The sequence below is a fragment of the Natrix helvetica genome (assembly GCF_964273705.1).
Source record: "Natrix helvetica genome assembly, chromosome: 2".
NCBI lineage: Eukaryota > Metazoa > Chordata > Lepidosauria > Squamata > Natricidae > Natrix > Natrix helvetica.
The window spans coordinates 212,107,984-212,135,203 of NC_138552.1; the positions used below are offsets into that span (position 1 = coordinate 212,107,984).

A 27,220-nucleotide genomic window follows, 5' to 3' on the forward strand; every position below is an offset into this window, starting at 1 on the left:
GATTGCCATGCAGATATATTAAATTTAGAGCAATTGTAAGATGAGGAAATATTTTTCCCCAACCCAAATAGCTCTGAGTTTGATTTGGAACTTATACAGTAGAATTTGATTTCAATCCAAGTACTTGGTCAGCCATCATAGACCTCAGATAACATGAAATTGAAAAGCAGATGGCCTCATTAAGCCTTCCTTGTACTTGCCTAGTGCAAAGGCTTGTAGTTTACCAGCAAGAGATGAGCAAGGAAGAGTCTATATTCAGAATCTGTATTCTGTATTCAGCTTCTGTAAAACTGTTGACTTTGCACCAATTTAATGTAATTTTGTACAGCTAGTCCTCAAGTTACGCCCACAATTGAGCCCAACATTTATGTTGCTAGGTGAAACATTTGTTAAGTGAGTTTTGTCCCATTCTACGACTTTTCTTGCCACAGTTGTTAAGTGAATCACTGCATCTGTTAAATTAGTTACATGGTTGTTAAGTGAATCTGGATTCCCCATTGAGTTTGCTTGTCGCAAACACTCATCACATGAGCCCAGGACACTGCAAACATCATAAATAAATATGAATCAGTTGCTAAGCAGCTGAGTTTTGATCATATGACCTGCTATTGTTGTGTGAAAAATGGTCATAAGACACATTTTCAGTGCTGTTGTAACTTTGAACGGTCACTAAATGAATTGTCGTAAGTTGAGGACTACCTGTACTTCCAGAACTCTGAGGCAGGATGTTTGAACTGTGTTAGTGGCTGATCAGGTTAATCACCCTGTGCAATTTTTTAAAAATCAATCTTAGTTTTTACAAAAATACCACAGCTCCTTGATCTGCTTCCCCCAAAAAGTCCATGCAGAGTCAAGCTTGATATTAAAACTATTTTTTACCTCAAGACAGCTGGGGGAATGTGCTTGTAAAAATAGGATTCTGTGCAGTTTACTTAGATGGAGATATGCTCTAGGGATCCATATCTATATCTAAATTATAATATTGAACAAAGCATCACTGAAGCTTCTGGTTGCATTTCAATGGGATTCACTTAAATGATGATGCAGGTCAAGCTAAAAAATGTATGTGATTATTTTCTGTCAATACATTGGGAAATATCAATATACAAACTGCCTTTTCTATCACCCACTGTTTGAAAAACTACACTGTCCCAATGCACCTATTTATCTTTACCACCCACTCCTGACTTTCAGGAGGTTTGGGCACATGTGCCATGCTGGGGTTGTTTTACCAGGTTCTTTCGTTTCAGACAGATGGTTAATTAGGTCCCAGAAGGACTCTCTCTTTGTGACTTACCCATAACGTTTCTCTCCTCTTGTAAAGAAGCAATAGGAGTCCTGTAATGTACTCAGCAGCTTAGCTATTGGTCCATCCTCCACCACCACTACCCCTGGGAGATATACCTAGGTGCCTGCTTAATGTCAGGTTGGCTTTGCCAATGTGTGCCTGAGAGATGACTATCTTTTCCACCTCCCATGAGGCTTTATAGCTGCCTGGCATTAGTTTTTTAACAAGTCTCTCTTGAATCAAATCAATAAATAAGCCAGCACTGGCTCCCCTGTTATCTTTTTAATTAAAAAGAAAATCGCTCTGGGGGCCATTAAGCCCCCTTGGCACCAGGAACTGATTGCTAACAAGAGGGCAACAGAAATCCAATGGTCTGTTTTTATGATAAAAAGATAACTTTGCTTGCCAGTAACCAAGGAAAAAAAAAAGACAAAAAAGATAACAAGATGGAAAGAATGTTTGTCAAATGTACCCCTACATTTACCTCTTAAAAAAAAAAAACCTTAACAAGAATTTTACTGTTGTGGGTCCCAATTGGAAGAGCTTTCTGAAATTTGGATTGTATATACCTATGATGTGAACCTATGGCACGAGTGCCAGAGGTGGCACATAGAGCCCTCTCGGTGGGCACTTGCGCCATCGCCAGCTGCTCTTCTGGTTTCCAGCCAGTTGGTCTTCATGGGAGCTGGAGCACCAGAAAATGGCCTGAAAACAGCCTGAAAATGACCTGAAAAACAGCCAAAGAAACAGGCCATTTTCCAGGCCATTTTCCAGGCCATTTGGGGGGCAAAAACGGCCTGAAAAACTGCCCGAAAAATGGCCTGAGAACGGTTTGAAAAACAGCCAAAAAACAGGCATGCGGGCATCAGCCAGCTGGTCATCAGATTTCCAGTGCTCTGGTGTGCACACACCCACACTTGCACGTAAATGCATGCACTTCCGGTTTGGGCCCTCAGTGCCGAAAAGGTTCACCATCACTGGTATACACCAAAGTTCAATTTCATAACCTTTTTCCTGCTATTGACCAATCGATTTCAATATGCATAATTTAATTGTACAGCAGGGCATTTCTATAACCAGGTCTAATTAGCATAAGACAAGCCATATTTTTAATGCAGTCAGACTGGACAGATGCTCATGTGTATCCTTATCTCATATTGCAATGGGTCTCTTTGCCTCTTCTGCTGCGCTCATCATTTATCCAGTACTGGTGAAGCTCCCCCAAGGAGAGATCATGCTTCCATGCTGGTAGCATTTTGAAGTTAGGATTGAGGGTAAAGACAACATAGAGAAAGTGTGGTAGGGCTGCATTAATTTCAGAATGATTTGGCTTGGAAGATGGCAGAGCTCCCTTAATCAATGCTCCCCTCGCCTTTCCCTTCTTAGGGTGATTAGCATAGCTAGGGAAAGGCAACATTGGAAATACAATACTAAAAACATTAACATGTTGTATGCTTGTCCAAATATAATTAGAAAGGATTGTTTACTATAATTAGAAGCTGAATTCTCATTCTCCTTTGTCAAAAGGAACTCATGAACTATGGATAGTATAAATCGGCTATATTTCCATCTCTCAAAATCAACCATGTCTCATATATGCCTCTCAGGTTTTGAACTGTTTCACCCAGAAAACTGATGATAGCTAAAGGATCAGCATCCAAGGACACTTGGTTGCTGATTTGCTTAATGAATAATATGGTTTTAGTTTGGATCCTGGCATTCTCTAGGAATCTAGCAACTATAGGCAGCCCTGTGTTAAAGTCCAAGAATTAACTTGATAAGGAGTAGGGTTCTCAACTCAATTATTTCTTCATTTCAGCATGATTGTTTCAAGAAATAAAAGAAAATTTCCCAGTATGAAACATAAAAGTGCACTTTAGGAACTTCTCTTTGTTTATGTTTGAAATATAAATTGGTTGGCTGGTTGGCTTTTAAAATAATCTTTATGTTATCTTGACCTAAATTAAAATACACTTGCTCAGTGTGGCACTTTTCTTTATGGAGTGAACAGAACTCAGAATTATGGTGACTATTAGAGATAATGATCAGTTCAATCCTTGTTTATATCTAAAAGCATCCCTTTTTAAATCTCCAAACATTAAAACATTCCTTGCCGTGAGGTAATTGAAAGTTGATGAACAACAGCAAATTTGGGGGGGGGGGGACCTCTGTCAGATATTAGTGTTAAAAAGACCCAAAAGCCAGTTAAAGAGATGTTTTCTGCACCACAAAATTTCTTTAATCCATCCTTTTAGAATTTATCTCATTCTGTGCATAGTGTTTTGCAAATGTGCGCATTTTTGTTTGCATGTGTTGACTGAAGGACTGCATTGCATTATTTCAAGAAATGAAAAAAAGAAAGAAAATCTTTCCAGTTTGCTTATTTGTTTCAAAATAACACTGTGCAACTCTTTGGATTCAGTTCCAAAAAATGATTTAAACCATAGGTATAGGCAGCTTTAAACAGTAGCAAATGGATGTTATATTTGTGCCTCTGCATGTTCCAAAGTTTGTTTTTGGAATCTAATCTGAAGCATTGCACACCTCTATCAGAAAGTACAAATTTAAATACCTTTAAATAAAAATCAAATTACTTTCTCCCCATCAGTTTTTATAATCTTCATAATGCAGATTACATTTGTGCTTGCTGCTCACTGTGCTGATTTTTGCATTGGTAGGATGTAGGATGAAGAATTAACACTGGGCTATAAAGAGGAAGAACGTGGAAGAAAGTACATCAAGCATAAACTTTCATCCTTCTCTATAGGAAAGGTTTAAGGAAGTCCCATTAGTCATTTTCTCAAAAATCTGAATACCATTGTGGTAAAGATAAAAAAGCCTCATTTTCTGAGCAGGTATCTGTCGGTAATTTAGACTTTAAGTCTAAATTAGTTGGAAATCCCATGTAAGTTTCATGATTTTATTAAAGTCTAAATAACTACTTCTGAGTTCCACCTATGATATGTATAGCAGTAGCACTTAAGACTTATAGACTGCTTCATAGTACTTTACAGTCCTAAGTGGTTTACAGAGTCATCATATTGCCCCCAACAATCTGGGTCCTCATTTTACCAAAATTGGAAGGCTGGAAGGCCAAGTCAACCTTGGGCCGGTCAGAATCAAACTCCTGGCAGTCAGCAGAATTAGGCTGCAGCATTCTAACCACTGCACCACCAGGAATGTTTACTGCTGGATCTTCTCCCTTTCTGTCCACAAGAGGTTTCCCACCAAGGCCCTGATTGTAATTGTTCTTGATTATCAACCCCCCCTCTAGTTAATTTTCTGAGATCCTATGGATGTGGATATATGTACCATTTGAGCTGTGGCTCCTGGACTTTTGAAGAAGCTATGGCATTCCCCTTCATGGTATTCTTCTTTACATTCACGGCAGAACGCAAACTAAAAAGAGAAAAACATAAACAAACATTAGGAATCAAGGGGAGATATGACAGCCAAAGCATTTTCAGATGATCCACCATTCTTCTTATCACATTAAATTCTCATCATTTCTTATTTATCATCCATCTGATCACATAGCCTGCTTATTAATACACTGATTTATGTACTTTCCTCCCAACGAAAAAAGCTATTATACTGTATATCTTTTCCTTCTACACATGGAAGCAATGAGGTTTATAACACAAAACAACTTATAAATCTTTTGGGGGAGAGAAGTATTTGAAAAGTCAGAGCTATAATCAGTTTCCTAGAGCAGGTTTCTTAGATTCACATCATTAGAAAATTGGGGCAGGGGGCAAACTTCATCTTGGGTTCCTTAGCTGCACACAAAAGTTCTCCCAAAACATTTCCCTAGTTATAGTAGCGGCCAATCCGCTCTCACAGGGAGGGGCTTCTCCAGGTGCCGTCCACTAGGCAATGCCAGCGGGCGGCGCCAAGGAATAGGGCCTTCTCTGTGATGGGCCCAACCCTCTGGAATGACCTCCCCCCCGATATTAGAACCACCACAGACTTCCGCTCCTTCCGACAAAAATGGAAGACTCACCTGTTTCGATTAGCTGGCCTGGCATAATTATAACTGTTACAACTGTTACCTCCTGGAAATATATTCTCAACTGGTATTTTAAGGGTATTGTTTTAAATCTAATTGATTTTAGGGCTTTTAGAGCCATATTCATATTCTTCTGCACAGTTCTTTTAATTTTTTAACCTCCTCCATATGTATATTTATATCTATATTTATATTTGTATTTATTATCTGTTATTTGCTGTGTGGACTGTACACCGCCCCGAGTCCTCTTTGGGAGAGGGGGCGGTCTAGAAGTGCGAAGAATAAATAAATAAATAAATAAATAAAACTAAGGAAATCAGAAGATCTAGGCAGTTTGTTTGTTAGTTTATTAAATTTATTAGCTGCCCATCTTACCATAGGGCTGTGATGGTGAACCTATGGCACGTGTGCCAGAGGTGGCACGCAGCACCCTCTCTGTTCCCCAGTTCAGCTCCGCCGCGCATGCTTGCACATCCCTCATCAGCCAGCTGGTCTTTGCGTCTCTGCTGTGTGTGCAACGGGGTGGGCACATGCTTGGGGCTGACATGCATGTGTGGGAGGGCACATATGCAGGGGCTGGGTGTGCATTGCATTTTGGGAGTTTGGGTGTGTATGCACTTTGAGAACTCGGTCCGGAAAAGGTTAGCCATCCCTGGCTAACTCTGGGTATCTCTGGGCGGCTTACAGTTACATATACAATTAAAACATAAAAAGTAAAATCCGACATTAAAACCTAAGGACATGTGGAGTCGGTACGGGTGGAATTGGGGGAGATGGGATCAGTTATTGCTCAATCAATCATCTCCGTTGCATTGTCCCCCCCCCCCAGGACCCCAGCCAACTGTCAGAGTCACATCTTTAGGCCCTTACAAAAAGATAGGAGGGTTGGGGCCAACCTCACATTGGTGCAGAATGTTCCAGAGGACAGGAGGAACAGCAGAGAAGGCTCTCCTTCTGGATCCCGCCAGCAGGAATAATTGGGCTAACGGGATCCAGAGCATGCCTCCTCTGCCAGCATGAGTAGCACGGGTACAATCCCAGTAGGGTGACATGGTCCCTCATGTAACCTGGACCAGTGCCATGAATGGATTTAAAGGTGATTAAATGAAAACACTGAGCTACAAGAATCTGAACTACTAGTGGCCAAAGCAAAGTGGTGGCAGGTAAGAGTAAAAGGAATTCAAGATGGGGTGGGGGGGGGGGCTTAGATCTTTTGTGGATGCAAAGGAACTCATGAGTGATGATGACCTTAAGCCTCCCTCAAGCTCAGCCTGGTCATCTCCTACAATTCAATGAGGATTATTCGTTTGTCACCCCATTTTCTAATGTCTGTGAACAGCAGCAATGTGTTGTCAAAGATGGAGAGCCAGTTTATTTTTTCCTCTATCAGTCGGCAACTTTCATTTTAAAACCACTTAGTAAAATTGCAGATGACAGCTCTAAATAAACAGAACTATCTAAAAATTACCCTCATAAGTACTGCCTACTTCTTTATAAGACAGCAATCCGCCTTGACATGGAACTATGCCCTGTCATTTCCCAATTATTATCCTTGTTGTCCAGAGGAAAAAAAAACAAATAAAGAGAAATATCAATTAAAGTATTCTTCTGGCCATTCTCAAGTTCACCATCTTGACTCACCACGAGGATACTGAAATATTTTTCCCCCAGCTCTTTGCTACACTGACAAGCCGAGCTGATGAAATACGTCTGATGTTTTGATACAGTGTTGGCTCTTGCATATAATGAATAGACATATCAGCCCAACTTGACACTAAAATGTTTATCTGCCTCATGTCACATCTTTGCAGTTCCATTTTGCACTCTGTCATGCTCCTGTTGTCATTTTAAGTACCATATGAAATCACAATTCATTGCCGTGCTGCAAAAAAGACGATGCTTATGCACAGTGAAACAGGACAACCTGCTGACTATTTTGCAATGTTGTGCCCTTTCGAAAGATTTGAGCGGTAAATGTTCTAGTACAGCGGTTAGTCTTGTTAAGAACTTTTGAGTTGCAAACTTTCACTGAGATGAACAAACCTGTCCACAACTCCAATCAAGAAGATCCTGGAAGTCAGGAGAAAACAGGAAAGGGTGAGTCTCTGGCATTCCAGAGGTGGTATTCAGCAGGTTCTCACCAGTTCTGGAGAACCGGTAGCAGAAATTTTGAGTAGTTCGGAGAACTGGTACATACCACGTCTGACTGGCCCCACCCCCATCTATTCTCTGCCTCCCGAGTCCCAGCTGATCAGGAAGGAATGGGGATTTTGCAGTAGCCTTCCCCTGGAATGGGGTGGAAATGCAGATGTTACAGGATCCTTCCCCTGCCACGCCCAACAAATCATGCCCACAGAACCGGTAGTAAAAAAAAAATTTTTTGGGGTGGCATTCCACTTATATAAGGAGTACTGGTAGTACAGTGGTTAATGTGGGATATTGCAGGCTAACTCTGCCCACAGCTTGGAGTTCGATGGGGCTCAAAGTTGACTAAGCCTTCCATCCTTCCGAGGTCAGTAAAATGAGGAGCCACATTGTTGTCCTATGTTGCAAATAAAGCTTCTACATTGTAAACCGCCCGGAGGATGCTGTAAAGCACTATGGGGCAGGATATAAAGCTAAATGCTATTGCTAACCCTTTCCCACTTTCTTATGACTTCCACTTGCATACTGTCCTCAGATCCGCTCACAGACTGTAAGGTAAGGACTGTACTGTGCATGGGTTTTTCTCTGCTTATCAGAGTTGCGAACAAAATCCTTTTGGAATGTAACTTGTTCATAAGTAGAACCCTCTCTGTAGATATGACATGTTGAAGAAATGAAACCATCTTTCCTATTTAAATTCATAGCAGTTAATGGGCCACAATCCTTCTCTGGCGAAGTTGATGTTTTCTTTTATAGATTTTATTTATGAAAATGGAGGAATTATGGAGAGAAGCATTAAGTCCTTTTGCCCCTTGATTTCTAATAATAAACTCAGACTTCCGTCCCACAACCTTATTACACACCTTTGCTTTCGTACTTCTCCTAACTCAGCAAATCTCATAGGATGGCCAGTGAAGTTGGTTTTCATTGAGCCTTCCTTTTATTTTACAACATGCCTTTTTTCTTCTTTCTTTAACTGGACAAATTAATCCATAAGAAAAGATTTCGTATATTCTCTTCTATTGGTTTTAATATGTACACAGTGTCCTATTTCTTTGCTTATTATGTTCTTTTTTTTGCCACTGCATAATCCAAAGCAAACTGACATTTATTCTATCTGGAAGGTCATTAGGTTACTTCCTTATGCAAAATGTGAACAAATTAAAAATCAAGTATTAAGAAAATATACTGAAGGAGAAACAGTAGTAAATAAATTTAAGGTTTACGCAAGTTTTCTATTCTGCAAATATGGTAGCTGTGGTTCAACTTCTGAGGCAAGACATTCAGTTTTGGTAAGCAGATCTAAAGACAATATAATTTACCACAAATGATGCGGGTCTATTTCCAATATTATATAATGCTACTTATATCTGCTGAAGTCACTGTACTTCCTTTATTTTCTACCATGTTGAACCTCCTCTACACAACTCCTCCACTGCACAACTGAACTTGCAGTGATAATGCAATTTTTCAGATGTGGGGTGATTGATATAAGAGAACATCGTTCCATTAGCAGATCTCATTCCACACAGTGTATTTTAAGTATCACCAATATTACTTTGTCATTCTCTGCTCAGAGTCATGTATATGAGATGGGAGGATATATAAATTGATTGATTGAAATAAAATAAGTCACTTACCAAGCCAAGCGACCACTATGAAAAGAATCCTTAGAAGTCCTTAGATCATACAGGTAGTCCTCAACTTAAGACCACACTTAGGACCAAAATTTCAATTGTTAGGCAAGGCATAGTTGTTGAATGAATCAGGCCAGTTGTTAAATGAACCACGTGGTTCTTAAGTGAATCTGGCTTCCCCCATTGATTTTGCTTATTGGAAATTGGCTGAGAAGATTGCATGGCGATTATATGATCTTGGGATACTGCAACCCTCATAATGAGGTGTTGGTTGTCAAGCACCCAAATTTTGATCACATGACTGCAGGAATGTTGCAACAGTCTTAAGAGGATAGGTCTTAAGTCACTTTTTTCCGTGTCATTGTAATTTTGACATTACAATGTCAATCTTTTAATTTTACATTAAAGATTGGTTATAAGTCAAGGACTACCTGTACAGAAAGAATGAATGTCAAACTGCAAAATAAATAGAGGTAATTTTCGACTTACGACAATTCATTTAATGTCCATTCAAAGCGACAATGTCACTGAAAAAAAGTCATTTATGACTGTTTTTCATATGATCATTGCAGCATCCCCATGGTCACATGATCAAAATTCAGATGCTTGGCACCTGACTTGTACTTATGACAGTTGCAGTGTCCAGGGGTCATGTGATCATCTTTTTGTGACCTTCTGCTAAGCAAAGTTAATGGGAAATCAGTTTCACTTAACAACCATGTTGCTAGTTTACCAACTGCAGTGATTCACTTAACAACTGTGGCAAGAAAAGTCACCAAATGGGCAAAACTCATTTAATACATATTTCACTTAGCAACAGAAATTTTGGGCTTAATTGTGATCGTACGTTGAGAGCTACCTATGCATAAAGAGAAAAGTGGAAATGAAATACTGAAGAAGTTATGGTTAGTTGGAGTTAACAAAACATAACAAAAGAGAGATGGATGTTTCGGTAACAAATGCCAATGAATGATGTGATAAATGGATCAGATGGATTGTACAGTGAATGATATTGGCCTAAATGAAATTTAGCTACAATTTATTTTCTTATCTGCTGCTTTTAATTCCTTGTGTTTTATTTTAATAGATTTGTATGCTGCCTATCTCGCTCGGATTTTCTATGTATATAACATTGTTTAATTCAAAATAGATTGGTGTGATGATTATGTTTGTAAGAATGTTGGTGAGTTATAAAAGCTTCTAGTCTCTTGTTATAATTTGAACTTTGAGTTCTATTCCTTTCAATATTTCTGGTTGCAAAAGGCTGAAAATCAAGCACATATCACCAAATACACAATATTCCTTCTAGATGATAATTATTCTATCTAACCCAGTCACCCCCCCTCAAAAAGAAACATTTGACCACCAGGGATCGGTTCCATGGAGAGAGGTTTTTCCGTGGACCGGGGTGTGTGTAGTTTTGTGTGCTGCAGGAGTGGGTTCCGGCAACCACTATTTCCAGTTTGCTCGTGTGCGAACTGAGCACGCATGCACAGTGCAATAAAAATTATTCTGTGCATGCACATAAGCTAAAAACAAGATGGCAGTGCCTATAGCCCCGCCCAGAGAACTGGTTCAGGGGCATGGCAGGCCTGGGTCACTGCCGGTTCCAGCAACCCAGGCCGCCAAACCACTATTGATTCAGCCGAACCGGTCCGAACTGGTAGGAACCCATCACTGGTGTGCTGCCTGCATTCCACAGAAGGGGCTTTACTTGTTGGTGTGGCATGCTGTGGACCACTGCCAGTCTACAGATCAGGGGCTAGGGAACCCTGTCCTAAGCAACTACTATGAACATACTTGACATCAGAAAAAGAGCATGCATGTTATTCCTACTATAGGTCACGTCTTTGACAGCTAAGCTTCTTTTCTGTTAATTGTTCACATGCTGCCTTTTATGTAACAGCCAACACATTTTTTAAAACTAAACTGCAGTCTGAGATATCATCAAGTTTAAGGGAGCTCCAGAATGCCTAACATTGCCTGTTTGTATTTCCAACCTTCACTGAAGTGTCTAATTTACAAGTCTTTCTTGTAAATGCATCCCCTCGCTGCTGGCTATGGGCCATTAAGTCCTTCACCAACACTCTTTGTTTTTAGCAGCTTTGTTAGGTCACAAAAGTAAAAGCTTGAAGTCTCTGGTAAAGACCCATAGTTAGAGAACAAGCCTGCTGTTTGGAGAGCATCACAACAGGGTAGGAACAAATAGAATAGAATAGGGTAGAATTCTTTATTGGCCAAGTGTGATTGGACACACAAGGAATTTGTCTTTGGTGCATATGCTCTCAGTGTACATAAAAAGACAAGATACATTCATCAAGGTACAGCACTTAATGATAGTCATAGGGTACAAATAAGCAATCAGGAAACAATCAATATCAATATAAATCATAAGGATACAAGCAACAAAGCTACAGTCCTGCAATCATAAGTGGGAGGATATGAGTGATAGGAACAATGAAAAGACTAATAGTAATAGTAATGCATGGTTTGATAGTGGTGAGGGAATTATTTGTTTAGCAGAGTGATGGCGTTTGGGAAAAACTGTTCTTGTGTCTAGTTGTTCTGGTGTGCAGTGCTCTATAGCGTCATTTTGAAGGTAGGAGTTGAAACAATTTATGTCTAGGATGTGAGGAGTCTGTAAATATTTTTACGGCCCTCTTTTTGACTCGTGAAGTGCACAGGTCCTCAATGGAAGGCAGGTTGGTAGTAAATTTGCAAGCTTCTGTATTAGGTCCATGTGTATGTATATATGCTAGTCTGATTCAGGAGTTATTCTTCGAAATACCGAAACTCTGTGGATGATGATCTCATGGCACTGCTTTCAATGGAAATAAGGCTGATCTCAGGGCAAGATAGAAAGCTGTTTTCACGTCTTATTAGATAATGGAGGAGTTGTAAAATCAGTTCCATGGTGGAAGAACAACCTGGAGGGTTGATAGGTTTGTCAGAATAAATAGGCTTTCCTTGGCAGAAAGACATTAAACATTTCTGTGTTACAGCACAGCATGAATTATAAAAGAAACAAGTGTCAGATTAAGGGAAGATAGGTGGGTTAGCAGTACATCTTTTTTTTTTCATTAGAAGTCTCAGCTCCATAAAACTCCCTTGGTCCTTTGGGGTGAAATTACCATTTGCATTACTTATATCATTTAACAAATAGTGCCATGGATCTCTCCCCTCCCGTGGTCCAATTTTTAGACATGATAGCTGGATTGGAAGATTTTTGCTACGGAGAAAACCACTTCTAAATTCCGGTTGCAGGGGGCAGAGAGCAAGAAAATCTTTGGGATTAAGCTAGAGCAGTGATGGCGGACCAATGGCATGCGTGCCCGAAGTGGCACATGGAGCTATGTTGCCTGGCACGTGCAGCATCACCCGTTCCTGAACCCCAAACAATGAGATAATTTGGAACTACTAAGGAGAAAAACCACACTCTCACCAACATTGCCAGGGCAAACTATTGTATATAAACAGGGAGCAAATCCCACACTCCTAACACTGATGATGTTACCTAGTCAGGCAATTAAAACATCTGCAAAGAAACAACCAAGCTTAGAGAGTACAAGGAACCCCAAAGTCTACATACTACCCTCTAAGAAGTCACTTTTATAAAAAGCTTATGTATCAAACAGGATACGAAATAGTAAATTAATTTTGCTTTGAGCTTGGAACAAAATTGTCCGACTTTATTGTTTGGTTAATTCAAGTAGAAGAGTTTATTAGAAATACAGTCTAACACAAAAATGAAAAAGATGCCCACCCCAGCAAGCCTAACAGAGCACAATTCTGACAAATTGATTTAAATTAAGAACCCTGAAGCAGGATTCACAGCCATCAATGTATAACAACTTCTGAGAATATTTTCCTCCAGCCTCTTGATACTTCTTGCCTCCGTCCAGTTTTACGTGCTGCCGTTACAAGTCTGCTTCTACTGTTTATTTCCCATAGTTTTTTTTTATTTGTCCAGTGCAAATAATGGGCTTTTATGTTCCAAGGCTATATTTTGTTTCAGCCATAGAATAAGGGCAATGCAATGTCTTTGCTGTTTTGTTTTCTACTGTTGGAAGACATATTCATCTGGTTCAGTTCCAAATGGGGAGAAAGACACTGAAAACATGGATTCTGATTGGAAAGACAGTTTATTGGTGAACAGGATCACATGGGCTTCAGGCCTGGGCAGCTGACCACATGGAGTGGAGAATGAGAGGTATTTATACCCTTTCTTGGGCTTTGAACTTGAGTTCCTGTTCCTGTGACAGGAACATATATTCTATTGGCTGCTGTAGGGGTTATAACTAACTTTTTAGGTTGTCTGAGTTAAGTTTGATTGACACCTGGACTCTGAAATAATGCAATGAGGAGGCTTGTGCCCTGAAAGGATGTTGGACCATTCCTATTGTGTCTTAATAGCTTTCCTGGTTTGGAACATGAGGACTGACCCTACCATTCTATCTAATTCTGCCTTTGTTCAAAATATCCTGTCTTGAATGGATTACCAAATCTGCATATCTAAAAGCTGGCCTCATTTTAGAATCTGCTTGGGGTCAGGGAACTGTGACTTTGAGTTTCTGTTTCCCTTAAGATTTCTATTTCTCTCTAAGGGGAAATATAATATTCTGCCTTTTTAATATTTCCTAAAATATTTCATTCTTCTGGGAGGGGTGGGTGCTAACTTTCTATACTACCACAAAAGCATTGGTGTAGGTCAGTGCTTCTCAAATAGTGGGGCGCGCCCCCCAGGGGGGGCGCGAGGCTCTGTAAAGGGGGGCTCGTTTGACCTCGGCAAACACTGTCATATTGGATGTCCAGATCGGATTATCCGACTCACTCACAAGGGGCGTCCCACACGGCGTCGGTTGCCTAGCAACTCTACGGCTGGAGAGAGGGAGCAGTGCGGCGCGATCACTGGAGATTGTCCCAGCGCAGCCCCAGTAGGTTAAAGTTTTTTTTAATATTGTGTTCCTTTAAATCCTGTGCTCCTTTAAATCTTTTCTGCTACAGTTAATAAAGCTATTCTTTGTGGTAAATTGATCCACATTTCTTTCTTTTTTTATTCTCTTATACGTTAATAAGGATACAGTGTTATGCAGAGGTGTACTTATAACAATTTTATAGGCAAATGATACTATTTACAGTCGCGCAGGGGGCGCGAAATGTTTTCTTCTTCCTAGGGGGGACATGACAGAAAATAATTGAGAAGCACTGGTGTAGGTGAAGGACTTGTATTTGCTGACTGCTACCAAATAGATAACTTGCAGAAAAACAAAAATCTTCAACTGGATTTATTTGTTTATATTTGTGGAATAATATTTGCAAATCCCCTAAGGATTTAGCTAAATCAGCCATTGAATCAATCCCTGGCTTTCAGCAGATATATTTTGTGTTGTTGGTTTAATAAAATCACAGAGGCATTCAGCCAACACAGTAACACAGGACCAAGTTGACTAATGTCTCTCATCAATGTTATTTCAATTAGCACACGCTTAACAGAATGATTTAACAACAGCAAGTATAGCATCCTCCTTCTGGAAAAACAGTAGCACACAAAGACAAATTTCACTCTTTGCTGTGGTTTCTTGTTTTAAATTCTATTTGTGCTACAACTGGGCTCTTTAGAATTTTTCCACTAATAAATATTACTTTAAAAAATATAATACGTTAATGCAACACTTTCCAGGACTGCATCAGATTCTATAGTAAGCAAAGCAATTGCAGTCTGAAATTTGCACTTATCCAGAGCTGGATAAACAAAACTTAAACAATAGAAATGAAGGGTAACACTGGGAAAAGAAAAGCTCAATCACCAGCAATTCCAAAGTAACATAGAGTAAAGAATAAAGACACTCTGGAAACTCAACAGGACACAAGTACATGCGCAGAGTATACCCTCTGGAGAGTAATGAAACAGTTCAAACCAATGCAGATGTTTTCCTTTTACAAATGCATTGTGAAGCTGAATATCAAAAGGACATGAGACTATGCATCCAGGACATATGTGGACAAAAGATAAACAAATATACTATATTGACATAGGACTAGTATTCTTTGCATTGATGCAACATGGATGGAATGTTGCTAATGAAACAGCATTAGCAACATGGGTTGGATGACTGGAAAATGGGTGTAGAAATTTCATTTTCTTGCTACACTCCCACATCACCCCACCCACTAAGCACTTAGTACAGGAGGTAACTGGTCCATTCTGCTGTTTCATTGACTAAGTTGTAAAATTTTGAGGTAACTGCACCACTCAAAACCCCCAAAGCCACCCAATCACAGAACTCAGAAGAATCAGAAACAAGATTGCTTCAAATCAAGTGTTGTTCTAAGTCCAAACCAAATATTTTTAAGTCGCAAGTTGCAAGAGGGTGGGTTGTAGATCCCCTGTAGGTTGCAAGTTTCAAAATTTTTAAGTTGCAGGGGATTGTTGTTTTGTTTGGACCTACAACCCCCCCCCCCCGCAACTTAAAAATGTTGATCTAATCTTATAACACTCAAAATAATTATGATTTGCACATTCCTAATCAATGTATTCCATTTCAACTTTAAACTCCTATATCAGATACAGAATACCTGAACAAGACTTGAGTAAGAAGGAAAAGATGTGACAAGTACTTAAATACTACCCTGTTTCCCTGAAAATAAGATGTTCCTGGATAATAAGCCCAATTGGGCTTTTGAGCGCATGTGCTAAAATAAGCCCGCCCCCAAAATAAGCCCTCCCTAAAAATATTGCAACAGAGCAGTAGCCATATGGTGACCACGCTCGCGTCCTCCTACACCTCAAAAATAATAAGAACTCCCCCCAAATAAGGCCAAGCACTTCTTTCGGGTGTCAAAAGAAAATAAGACCCTGTCTTATTTTCAGGGAAACATGGTACCAATACTTCTCAGTTTACTTTGAACAGAAAAGAAGGAACAACAGATGCACTGGATAATGAAATTGCATTTTGGAGATAAGCACAGTGAATTTTTGACTCAGGAACCCACCTGTTTTGTCCACGCTTGCCATCGAGTCTGGTTGCCTTTAGGACCAGAATGAATGACCTGGCATGTGTCATGTTCACAATCCACAGACAAAGGGAATAGTGTGGGGAGTGGATATCAGGTTTGAGAACCTCATTAGCTGCATTGTGAGGGCTCTTCTGAGTCAGGCCCTTTGCTTAACCACCTGAAAATTACTATGTTGACCTTGGGCCAATCAATTATTACTGGGATCCAAAGTTTCTTAGTTGTAAAACACGATCTGTGACATTGGTAACTTGTGAAAGATAATGCTGGTGCAGTATTTTATTTATCTGTCTAGTTGTGGAGTAGGTAGCTTATTTCACTAATATTAGCACCTGTATCAAAGTCATCTGCTTGCCTGCATATTTAATTCCTGGTTTTCTGCTTGTGGCACCTTTGACTCTTGACTATGTAAACTGGATTTGCTCCAGGGTCTAGAAACTCACACATATATGCTTGTATTTTAATTTGTGAAATGCTCTGAGACATGGAACAGGAAGCCAGTCTAATATAATACAAATTAAATTAAGTTTACATTAGGTTATAGTCACCTGAGTTCTACAAGGTCAGTTGCAGATGGGGAACCGAGGCTTACAGTGATTTCACATGACCCCTCAACCTAGCCTTTTATATATGCTGCTGACATTATTACAGGAACCATTTATCAGCTTCTGTGTGTGATCCTTGTAAAGCATGAGTTTAATATTCTCTAAGTTTTACTAATACAGCTACTTACAAGAAAAAGTAGCCGGCACTATAAGCATCTTACGATTTAGTAACTGTGATTGTTCTATATTTTGTATCACACTGAACCTCTTAAACTTCCATATTCTAGAGCAGTGGTTCCCAACCTTTTTTTGGCCATGCCCTACCTAAGCATCTCTAAAATCCTGACACCCCCCCCCCCCGGTGACATATAATTCTTATTTTACTCAAAAAGTGAACTCTATTCATGCGGAGGAAGCCTAAAAGGCCATTAACTTGATTTAAACAAGATTCAAATTGCCCCCATTAAAAATCAAATTGCCCCCCTGTGGGGCCTGGGCCCCACATTGGGAACCACTGTTTTAGAGTCAACTACATTTAATGCAAAAGTATTACGTTACTCTGTGTATGTGTGTGTGTGTATGTATGTATACACACACACACACACACACACACATACATACACACGGGAGTCGCCAGCCCTGTGGTTAGAGGAGATTAACTAACCTGTAAATATGACATATATTATAACTTAAAATAGCATGAATCTCTGGTTAACAAAATATATTGTCATGAATGAAGGCAAATATACATGTCCCAGGATAATGTTGCAACATCCAAACAGATTGGATCCTGCAAAATATATTTGTGCCAAATGGCATAAAGCTTATGTTGCCAAACTCTGAGCATGCAAAAGGCTCTCTGTGCAGTATTTGCCCACAATAGTACAGTTTCCCCTCTAATATTGCTTATCTGGGATATTTGAACTTAGATTCCAGGTATTGCTATTAGATACCGCAATTTTATTCTTTTTTATTTTATTTTAAGGAAACTTAAATTTCTATAGGCAAATAGCTACTCAGTAGGAAAAAAGGCATTGTTGAAGTGTATAGACCATAAGATGGCAGTAGTGATTCATAAATCAGCAGTTATACAAAAGCGCAGCTGAGCTGAACAAAGTCAGGACTCACTCCAGGGTAACTGAAAGCTAATACACTGAAAGGGGGTTCTGACAACCCCATTTCATAAAGAAAAATGGTACTGATACATACCGGAACATAAGAAAAGTTTGCTGGCTAGTTCAAGGACACCGTGACTTTTGAAGCAGGCTGAAGAGTGAGAGGTATCCAGAGACTAACGTTTGCCATAATTAATCTTAGCAAATTGAGATGCTGTGAAAAATCTCTTTCCTTGATGACAGCTTTTATTTACCCGAGATCATTCAAAACATAGGACGTTTTGGAGTTCTGTCTCTGGCAAGCAGCTACATTTCTATATTAGCTTCAGCTATCATCCAAGTATTGACCTGCCAGAGGCAGAGTTGCATTTTTAAGATTGTGACAGTCAGACAGGCAGTAGTGATCTAAAGCAGCACCAGAGACAGCAAAAGACAACATGACCAAATCAGTATCACCCAAGCTTTGGAGGCGGCAAGGACTGTACTTGACTTTTAATCGCTAGGTGTTGCTGGGGCCATGCCTCATCCTTTATCTCATCCATGAGGAAGTACCCCAGGGAAAGATGCAGGCAGAAGCAGGACGAAAATGAAATTGAACTGAATTTAGTCAATCCAGTATTAATATTTATCTGGATGTCCTCTCTGCTCCCTATGCATTTATTTAATGTTAAATTAAAATACAGTTCCGTGTATGGGTGTTATGTGAATTTCGATGTATGGGTATACTATACGTACATTGGCAATAAAGTAAATATAAATATAAATGTTGTGTGCGTGGGAGAACCACTAGTCTAAGTGCTGACATCATACCAATATCCTTCATTGCCATTCTGTTGCCATTGAGTGCTCTCCTCCTATGCACCAAGAAAATGAAAGGAAAAAGAAAGAAAGAAAAATCCTTTGATCCTAAAATCACCATATGCTATCTTAATCACATCTTGACACTCTTTCCACAAGGTTTTCAATCCTACTCCTGTCTCAGGTTTCTTGTTGACATGAGTCACTCCATTGTTGCTGCTGCAGGTGTTACTATTATTATTTTTAAATAACTTAGTTTTAAATAACTAGGCTTATTCTTTCTATAGAGAACATGATGAAGAAATAATTCAATGAATTATAATTCGGAAGATATTCAGTTGTTTCCTAGTAATTATTCTCGGAATGTAAATCTTAGCGAGTAAATTGCAGCGTCTTTTCTTTTAATTCATCTAATGGTCTCTAACAAAATAATGAATGGCTGTTTAGATCATTGATTCAATTTATGATTTGCCTGTCTGAAATTAGGGTTCTGGATCGGGAGGGGGACTGCAAATCCCTAGAAATCTATCAAAGTGCATTTAATACCTCTCTGCTTTCCCAGCTTTATTTTGGATTTCTAAAAAAGGTTTAATAATCATCCAGCTCTGTGCTATCTTTCTCTTTGACGTAATTATTCATTCATGGTTGCAAGCTATAAGCCTAGATCCAAGTGGGCAAGATCCCACCTTTCCTGAAGTCATATTTTTTTTCAGGATTTGTAAGTTGCACTGTAACCTCTTTATTTGGCTATTTCCTGTAACCTTCACATCATCAGAGGTAGACATGGTTGTCCCTTTTAGACAACTATGAAGCAAAATGATGTAGAAATAAAAGAACCATAGAAATACAGCCTTTGAAAGGTTGTTTTGGCCACCAAGTCCCAAATAAGAATCCAAATTAAATCAATTCAGGCAAATGGTCCATCCTTTTTTAGTTCATTGGTTCCACATTGGTTCCACCCCAAATTGGAGCCGTGTACATCAAAAAGCGCCCTTGTGAGTAACAATTGTCTGGGCATCAGCAGAGCGCTGATCCACAGGCAATTGTTGGTAAGCCTGAGCCATGTCTAATTTGGCAAAAATACACCCAGGTCCCAACGAGTGCAACAGGTGTTGCACTACCAGGATAGGATATGGGTGCAAATTCAGCGCTTTATTAAGGGTCAATTTATAGTCCCCGCAAATTCTTATAGACCCGTCAGCCTTCACAAGGGGTAGGGGTTTCCCACTGTGAATAGGGGTTTCCCACTGTGAATGGTCAACGGGTTCAAGGATTCCTTGTGCTACCAATTTGTCGAGCTCGGCCTCTACCTTAGCTTTTAGAGCAAAAGGAATCCTCCTGGGTTTTAACGTTATTGGGGAAACATTGGGGTCAAGATTCAAAGATATAGGGGTGCTCCTGTAGTTACCCAAGGCATTGTCAAATACATCAGCAAATTCAAATGTTAAGTCCTCAAAGTCATCGGTCATGGAAGTGGAATGAATGCCTTCGATGGTCAGTCCCAGAGTTGGAACCAATCAATACCAAGCAGTGTAGCCAGTGGCTTGGCCACCACGACAAGGGGAAGCCTTGCTTTAAATGTCTTGTATGCGATGAGGACTGATGCTAGTCCCAAGATGGGAATCAAGTTTCCCTGGTAGTCACGCAGGTGGCAGTACAATCTTGGAATTGTTCTCTACAGAACGAAGACATTAACTGTTGCAGGCAAGGCCAGGAGATAATTGATTTAGTCGATCCAGTGTCAATCTCCATCCGACAAGGGCTCCCTTCAATGCGGACAGTAAGAAAAAAATTAGAGGTTTTTGGATATTGTTCGGATGCCATTTGAACATTCCAGTCATCAGTACCTCGTTCAGCAGTCACAGTAGAGCAATTAGGTCTAAAGATATATTAAGGCTTGGCTAGTTTTTTGTTAGGGACCCAGTCACCCTGACGAATTTTGCGCGGCAAACAGCAGCTATGTGACTGAGGCAGCCACAACGCCTGCAAACAGCCTGTTTAAAACGGTAGGTAGAACGGAGATGTTTGCCTCCGCAACTCAGGCAACCATCGCCTTGCATTTCGGTGGGCTCAGTCTTGAGGTAAAATTTTGAGTTGACACGGCCAATTTGCTCATAGTCGTCTGAGTCCTCATTCTCCTGCCTTATTTGTTGGGTGACTGAGGTAGAAGCAAATTGAGGACTAACACCATTAATTCTAGTCTGAATCTGGGCGGTAAACTTTTCAGCCATTTCTGCGGCTCTAGCCTAATGAACAGTGGCTTGTAGTGTCAACTCTGGCTTAGTCAAGAGCCGGCGCTGTAATCTAACATCTCTAACCCCGCAAACAAAAGGGCTTCATCCAATTCTTTGAAATCGCAATGAATTGCCTACTGACGAAGCACAGCCATATATTGGCAAACAGACTCATCTTCGTGTTGCGTACATTGCCAGAAAGCATGTCTGTGAACTATTTTAGATGGTGCGGGGGAGTAATGGTTTTTTAATTTAGTCATTAGGATGTCCCAAGGGACAATATTCACAGGCATTGAAGCCGATAGTGCCCTGGACATACTGAACATTTCAGGTCCACAGGCACTGAGGAAAAAATCCTCTCTTTCTATGTTCTGTCACCTCAGCGAAATTGTGGGCAAGCAAAAAACATTCGAACCGCTCTAAAAAGGCTTCCCATGACTCCTTGGGAGTGGAGAAAGGAGCAAAACTGGGAATAGCAGACATTTTGTATCAGGAGGCTAATCTTTAGACTGAATAACAGAGCGTGGAGACTTCCTCTACTCCTCGTCGCCAGTTTTAAGTACTCAGCTGAAGGAAGATCAAACTGAGGCGATCATTTCAGGAACAGCAACTTTATTAGTTAACAACAACTCACTAGTCAGAACAGAACAGAAGAACTCCGGTTTGACAGCTATTTATAGTGAAGCTGTCAAACCAGCAACCAATTAGAACGACGTCAGCTCCTGCTGACAACGCCTGTGCGTTCTAGCCAATCCTGGCACCCGCTGGTGATGATTGACACCTCACGGTTGCCATGGTTCAGACACAACAGGACTGACCATCCTAGATAGTTTGTGTCTTAATAGATGTCAGGGTAATTAAAATCTGTCATCACTATAATATGGCTCTTTGAAATATTCACAATTAGCCTTTGCTAGGTGACATCCACATCTTATCCGGGATTAGGCGGGCAACGGTAGACACCAACAATATTTCCTAATGGTGAGAGCAATCAACCAATGGAATAGTTTGTCTTCAGAAATTCTGGGTATTGCATCACTGGAAGCTTTCAAAAAGAGACTGGATACCATTTGTCTGAAATGGTACAGGGTCTCCTGCTTGAGCAGGGGGTTGGACCTCCAAGGTCCCCTCCAACTCTACTATTATTATTCTAACAATGTGAACTTTTATGTTTTCATCTGCTCATTTTTACCCAGTTGTTGTTCTGTAGTAGTGCTTGGTTTTTTCATTTAATTTTTTTATAGGATGGTTTTTTAAAAACATACAATACACATCTCCTCCTTTTCTATTGCTTCGTTCTCTTTTAACAAATGATATCTTTAATTGTTTATTTGAATTCAGATTGATCCCGCCAGGCCTCCACTGTATCTATTAAACTCACATTTGCTTTTCTGTACTAAGTACTGAAATTCATCTTGTTTATTTTCACATTTCTGAGCATTACTATATAGGCAATGAAAAGTATTGGACAAATGTATATGCTATGCACAAATGGTCTTTTGTTTGTATGTGTGTAGTTGAAGTCCAATTTCAGCAGCAACTATTTTCCAGAGGCAATAAGCCTTTGACATTTCTAAGGTTTCCGTTTCCTATCCCCCATGATTCAGCTTGCCATGTTCTAGCTAAATACATTTTAGTCTTTGTAAAGTGCAGCCCACCTTAGGCCAGCAGCTTTGGAGATGTATCAAGTGATGGTACCTGAAAACTAAATCTCTCCTCTTTACACCATTTGCAGAGCTTTCTTTCCCTTTCTAATGGTCATACACAGACTGGAATGATGGAAGAGACTACCAGAATCTTGAGTTTATTTCCAATATTTTTAAAATGTGTGTTGATATGTTTGCAGTTGTTCCTGGTTGTTATGACCTGTCTATGTGTATCAGGAGGCAGGGCTAATTTCAAGATTTGAAAAGCCTTGGAACTTGTTCTGTAATATCCCTGAACCACACTTCTGGAAAACAGTGCATGGCTGGTGTGTACGCTTGTTTCAGCTACTTGGAGATGTGTGATACCAACGACCAGGGTTCTTTTACTTATCAACTTATAAGGCACTGTTGAATCCTCTTCTTTATAAATGCCCTGTCTTCTCTTCTGTTAAGCAGTATCCTTTTTTGAGCCACTTCCACATGACTTGCCTCCAAAGAATTCTGAGGATCCGGTGGCAGGACACGGTGCCAGACACAGAAGTTCTCTCCGGAGCAGGCCTGCCATCAGTTCACGCCCTGCGGATGAAAGTCCTGACATGCTGGGCAGGCCATGTTGCAAGAATGCCAGACCATCGCATCCCCAAACAGCTCCTTTATGGTGAGCTGTCTCAAGGAAAGCGATCACACGGGAGACAAAGGAAGCGATACAAAGACACATTGAAAGCCCCCTTCAAGTCCCTGGAAATTGACACCACCTCCTGGGAAACCCTGGCACAAGATCGATCGACATGGCTCACGCTGATCCACCAAGGCTACCAGACATCTGAGGACAGAAGAACAACCACAGGACAAGAGAAGCGAGCCCTCCGCAAAGCCAGAGCTGCAACTGCTGAAACAATGGTGCCCACACATGTCTGCCCGACGGACATTTCATGCCCGTATAGGCCTTACCAGCCACCTGCAGACACATCGTGGACAGCCCACAACCTGTTAGATGTCAAGGCCCTCTTTGAACACGATGGACGAACATCAACCATCCTTTTCCCCCAAAGCCTATTGTATTTGCAAGGCTCTGAAAACAGCTTCTTGAGTGCAGCAATATAAGAGGATCTCCTGTATCTCCTGCTTCTGATTGTTATTCTGGTCTGCTGATGGGTTTCCTCTTCTGTTTTGACTGCATCTTAGAGAAAGTTCCTTCCACTGTCAAATTGTTGTAGGTCATCCCTTTATTTAAAAAACTGATAAATCCTCATTTTTTCTCAACAGCTTAAGCATAAGGTACCTGCTGTCCCTATCTTTTCTTTTCTTTTTCTTCATGTATTGCAACAAACTTGCTCTTGTGCAAATATGCCAGTTGTTTTCAGGGAGGAAGACAAATTAGTCATAAACATTGCAGGTCATAGTTGCAAACTCCATTGCTCTTCACTCTTATTTTTGCAGGATACCAGCAGTAGAGATACTTAGGCTAGGCAAGTACAAACTCTTAGGCAAATTAGTCATAAATATTGCGGGTCACAGTTGCAAACTCCATTCCTCTTCACTCTTATTTCTGCTGGACACCAGCAGTGGAAATACTTCTATTTCTTCTTGTTCCCTGCTCATGGTCTCAGATTAGGCAAGAACAAACTCTTTACTGAGATGAAAACATGATTAGAGAATTCTTATTTAATATTTTGTATCCAATACTTCTAATAACTGCCCGAAAGCAATTCTTGTTCATTCAATCGGTGAGTTTGCTCCTTGGAATCTGGTTGCTTTATATTTCTCATTTCATTTTTGTTTATTCAGCAAGAAGCAGTCATTACCACACTGTGGAATTGGCAGGATTATAATCATCACCGCAAAAGGCAGCTTTGTGTAAAACAGTTTACATCTTGTGATGATACCTTTGATGCTATCAAACTTGGGAAGAACTCTATAGGTCCGTGATGGCGAACCTATGGCACATTTGCAAGAGGTGGCACACCGAGCCCTTTCTGGGGGCACGTGTGCCGTCGCCAGCTGCTGGTTTCCAGCGGGCACATACTCCCTGGCCAGCTGTTCTTTGCGGGTGCCGGAGCGCCAGAAAATAGCCTGAAGATGGCCCAAAAAAGTAGTTACTGGCACTCTGAGCATCATATCAAAAAGTCATGTTGGTACTTACAAAATCTGTGCCTTGGCAAAATTTCCACCTGTTAATTGTAAAAGACTCCTGTGCTCGGATCTGCACATATCCACTGATACATTCTGACATCCTAGGTCAGTGTTGGTGAACCTTTTTAGCATCGAGTGCCGAAGCAGGAGCGCATGCACATGTTTCTGCCAGAAACCAGAAGAGCAGCTGGCCAGTGTGCATGTGCATGATGGAGAGCTGCTCTTCCGGTTTCCAGTGCATGCATGCGCACCGGCCACCTTGTCTTCTGGTTTCTGGCATGCATACGCAGGCGAAGACCGGCTGGCCAGTGCACATGTGCACAGCAGAAACTGGAAGAGCAGTCACTCATGCTCATGTGCGCACCGGGAAGATGATCTTCTGTTTTCTGGCATGCACAGGGGCCAGGTTGTCTTTGCATGTGCATGCATGCCAGAAACTGGAAGACGAGGTGGCCAGTGTGCATACATGCACCAGAAACCAGAAGAGCAGCTGTCCGACAAGTGCATGTGGACCAGGCGGCTGCTCTTCCAGTTTCCAGCACTCCTGTGTGCATGAAGAGCAGCTGACCGGTGTGCCAGAACCTAGAAGAGCAACAGTGGCAATGGCTTGCGTGCCCAAGGAGGTGGCTCTGTGTGTCACTTTCGGCATGCATGCCTTAGGTTTGCCATCACAGTCCTAGGTCAAGGGTGTTAAACTCATGGCCCATGGGCCGAATGTGTCATGTGCTGGCCACCCCATGCCCAGTTTAGTGACCCAGGCCTGCCACGTCCCCAAATTGGTTCTGTCGTTGCCAACATGTTTCTGTGCATGCGCAGAACAGTTTTCAGTCAACTGCGTATGTGCAGCAACACATGGCAGATGCATGTGCAAGCAAAGCGAGCAGTGTGCAAGCAAAATGCCCTCTCAGCGAACCAGTAGCAAACCGGTTAGGAACACCATTGCTGCATAGTGTATTGTAGTCTAGGAAGAGACCTTGAGGTAGATCACACAAGTGCTACAAAGAGACTGTGAAAGAAACCCTATGCCACTATGACCTCCAGCCAGGGGGACTAGAGGCTACAGTTGGTGATAGAAATCACTGGCAAGACCTGTGCTTATGAAGTCTCCACCAGCTTTGAAGTAAAGCCCTGCTAAAAAATGATAGAAAGTTGTGAGGAGGATTACAGAATAACACCCACAGTTACTACAACTTTCAGCGCCCCAATTTGTGTTGGATTCTGCACTTCCAGACTGGAAGACCACAGAGCAACCACCCTGCCCAACGATGAAATACACTGCAACGTGTCTTCTTTGAACATGAAGGACTACAGTATATATAATCTGATTGGAACTAATGATCACCTAATTCCAACTGCATTGTTTTATTGCTTAATTTCAACATTATTAAATAAGGGAGGGAAGGCTTTTCAATATATACATGTTGTTACCCAGCCCACCAATGAGCTTATAATTGAGCACTATATTGTCCTTATAAATGACATTAAGTAAAAAACTAATTTCAGCTGGAACTATGCATAACTGAAACCATTAGGATTTTTGGAGCAGGCTAAAAGACAGTGAATTGAAGATTTATAGAGTTTTTAGAAAATATTTCTAAAGTATTTTCATATCTTTTTAATCATCAGTTCAAAACCCAATAAAGTCTCCCTTAACTGCTAGCTAAAATAGCTGTAAGATTTAATGTATTGTTTAATGATACAAAATATGAAAGAACCTACAACTTCATTTCATAATCCACTTGAGAAAATATAGCACTGTAGTTGCTGTTTCTTGGTTTATATAAGCACTCTAGTTGCTATTTATTGCTTTGTAGGACATCTATTTATATAACTAACCAGCATTTAATACAATTATGGCATGATTTGATATAGCAGGATATTATACTAGGACAGGATAAAATGTAGTATTTCGCTACTGAAATATAAAAAAAACATGGCAGTAACCAATCTGAATCCTAAAGCTTCTGTAATAATTACAGCACATTCTGTAAATCAGAACAAACAGCTGGCTTGGAATATCCTTGAAGTTAAAGATCATTTTCAACATATACATCTAAAGCTTTCTAAAATGTAAGAAACATTAAGACAAAGAACTAATGCATACCTGACAATGCATATTTATCAACCTTTTATGATACATGAACATGAAAACAGAATCACAGGCCAGAAGGGACCTAAGGGGTTTTCTAGTCCAACCCCCTGCCTAAGGCAGAACATTATACAATCCTGGTCAATTGGTTGTTTAGTCTATTTTTGGTGGAATTACCACAATTCCAGGAGTCAAACGACTTCATTGATTAACTGTTCACAGGGTCAAAAAATTTCTCCTTACTTTTAGGTTAGATTCCTCTTTCCCAATTTTCCATTGATTATTTCTTGTCCTGGCGTCTGGTGCAGACAACCACACTTTCCAAGTACTGTTTGCTTCACCAGAATTCACAATTACATGAAATAAGGACATTTATATCCTTGTTGGGCAACATTATCCTGGTACATGTATATTCATTCATTCATAAGAACAATTAATTTCTAGTAGAATAGAGTAGAGTAGAACAGAATAGAATAGAACAGAATTCTTTATTGGCCAAGTGTGATTGGACACACAAGGAATTTGTCTTTGGTGCATATGCTCTCAGTGTACATAAAAAGACAAGAT

At 40.5% G+C, this 27,220-nt stretch overlaps 1 protein-coding gene across 2 annotated transcripts in view; it reads right to left on the bottom strand.

The window, feature by feature from the left end:
* Positions 1–27,220, bottom strand: part of PRKN (parkin RBR E3 ubiquitin protein ligase) — a 792,757-nt gene that overhangs the window by 6,866 nt on the left and 758,671 nt on the right. For both annotated transcript variants that reach the window (XM_081943460.1, XM_081943459.1), the window contains exon 10: positions 4,601–4,687. In XM_081943460.1, coding sequence (XP_081799586.1) covers positions 4,601–4,687 — 87 coding nt within the window. The remainder of the gene's footprint in view (positions 1–4,600; positions 4,688–27,220) is intronic.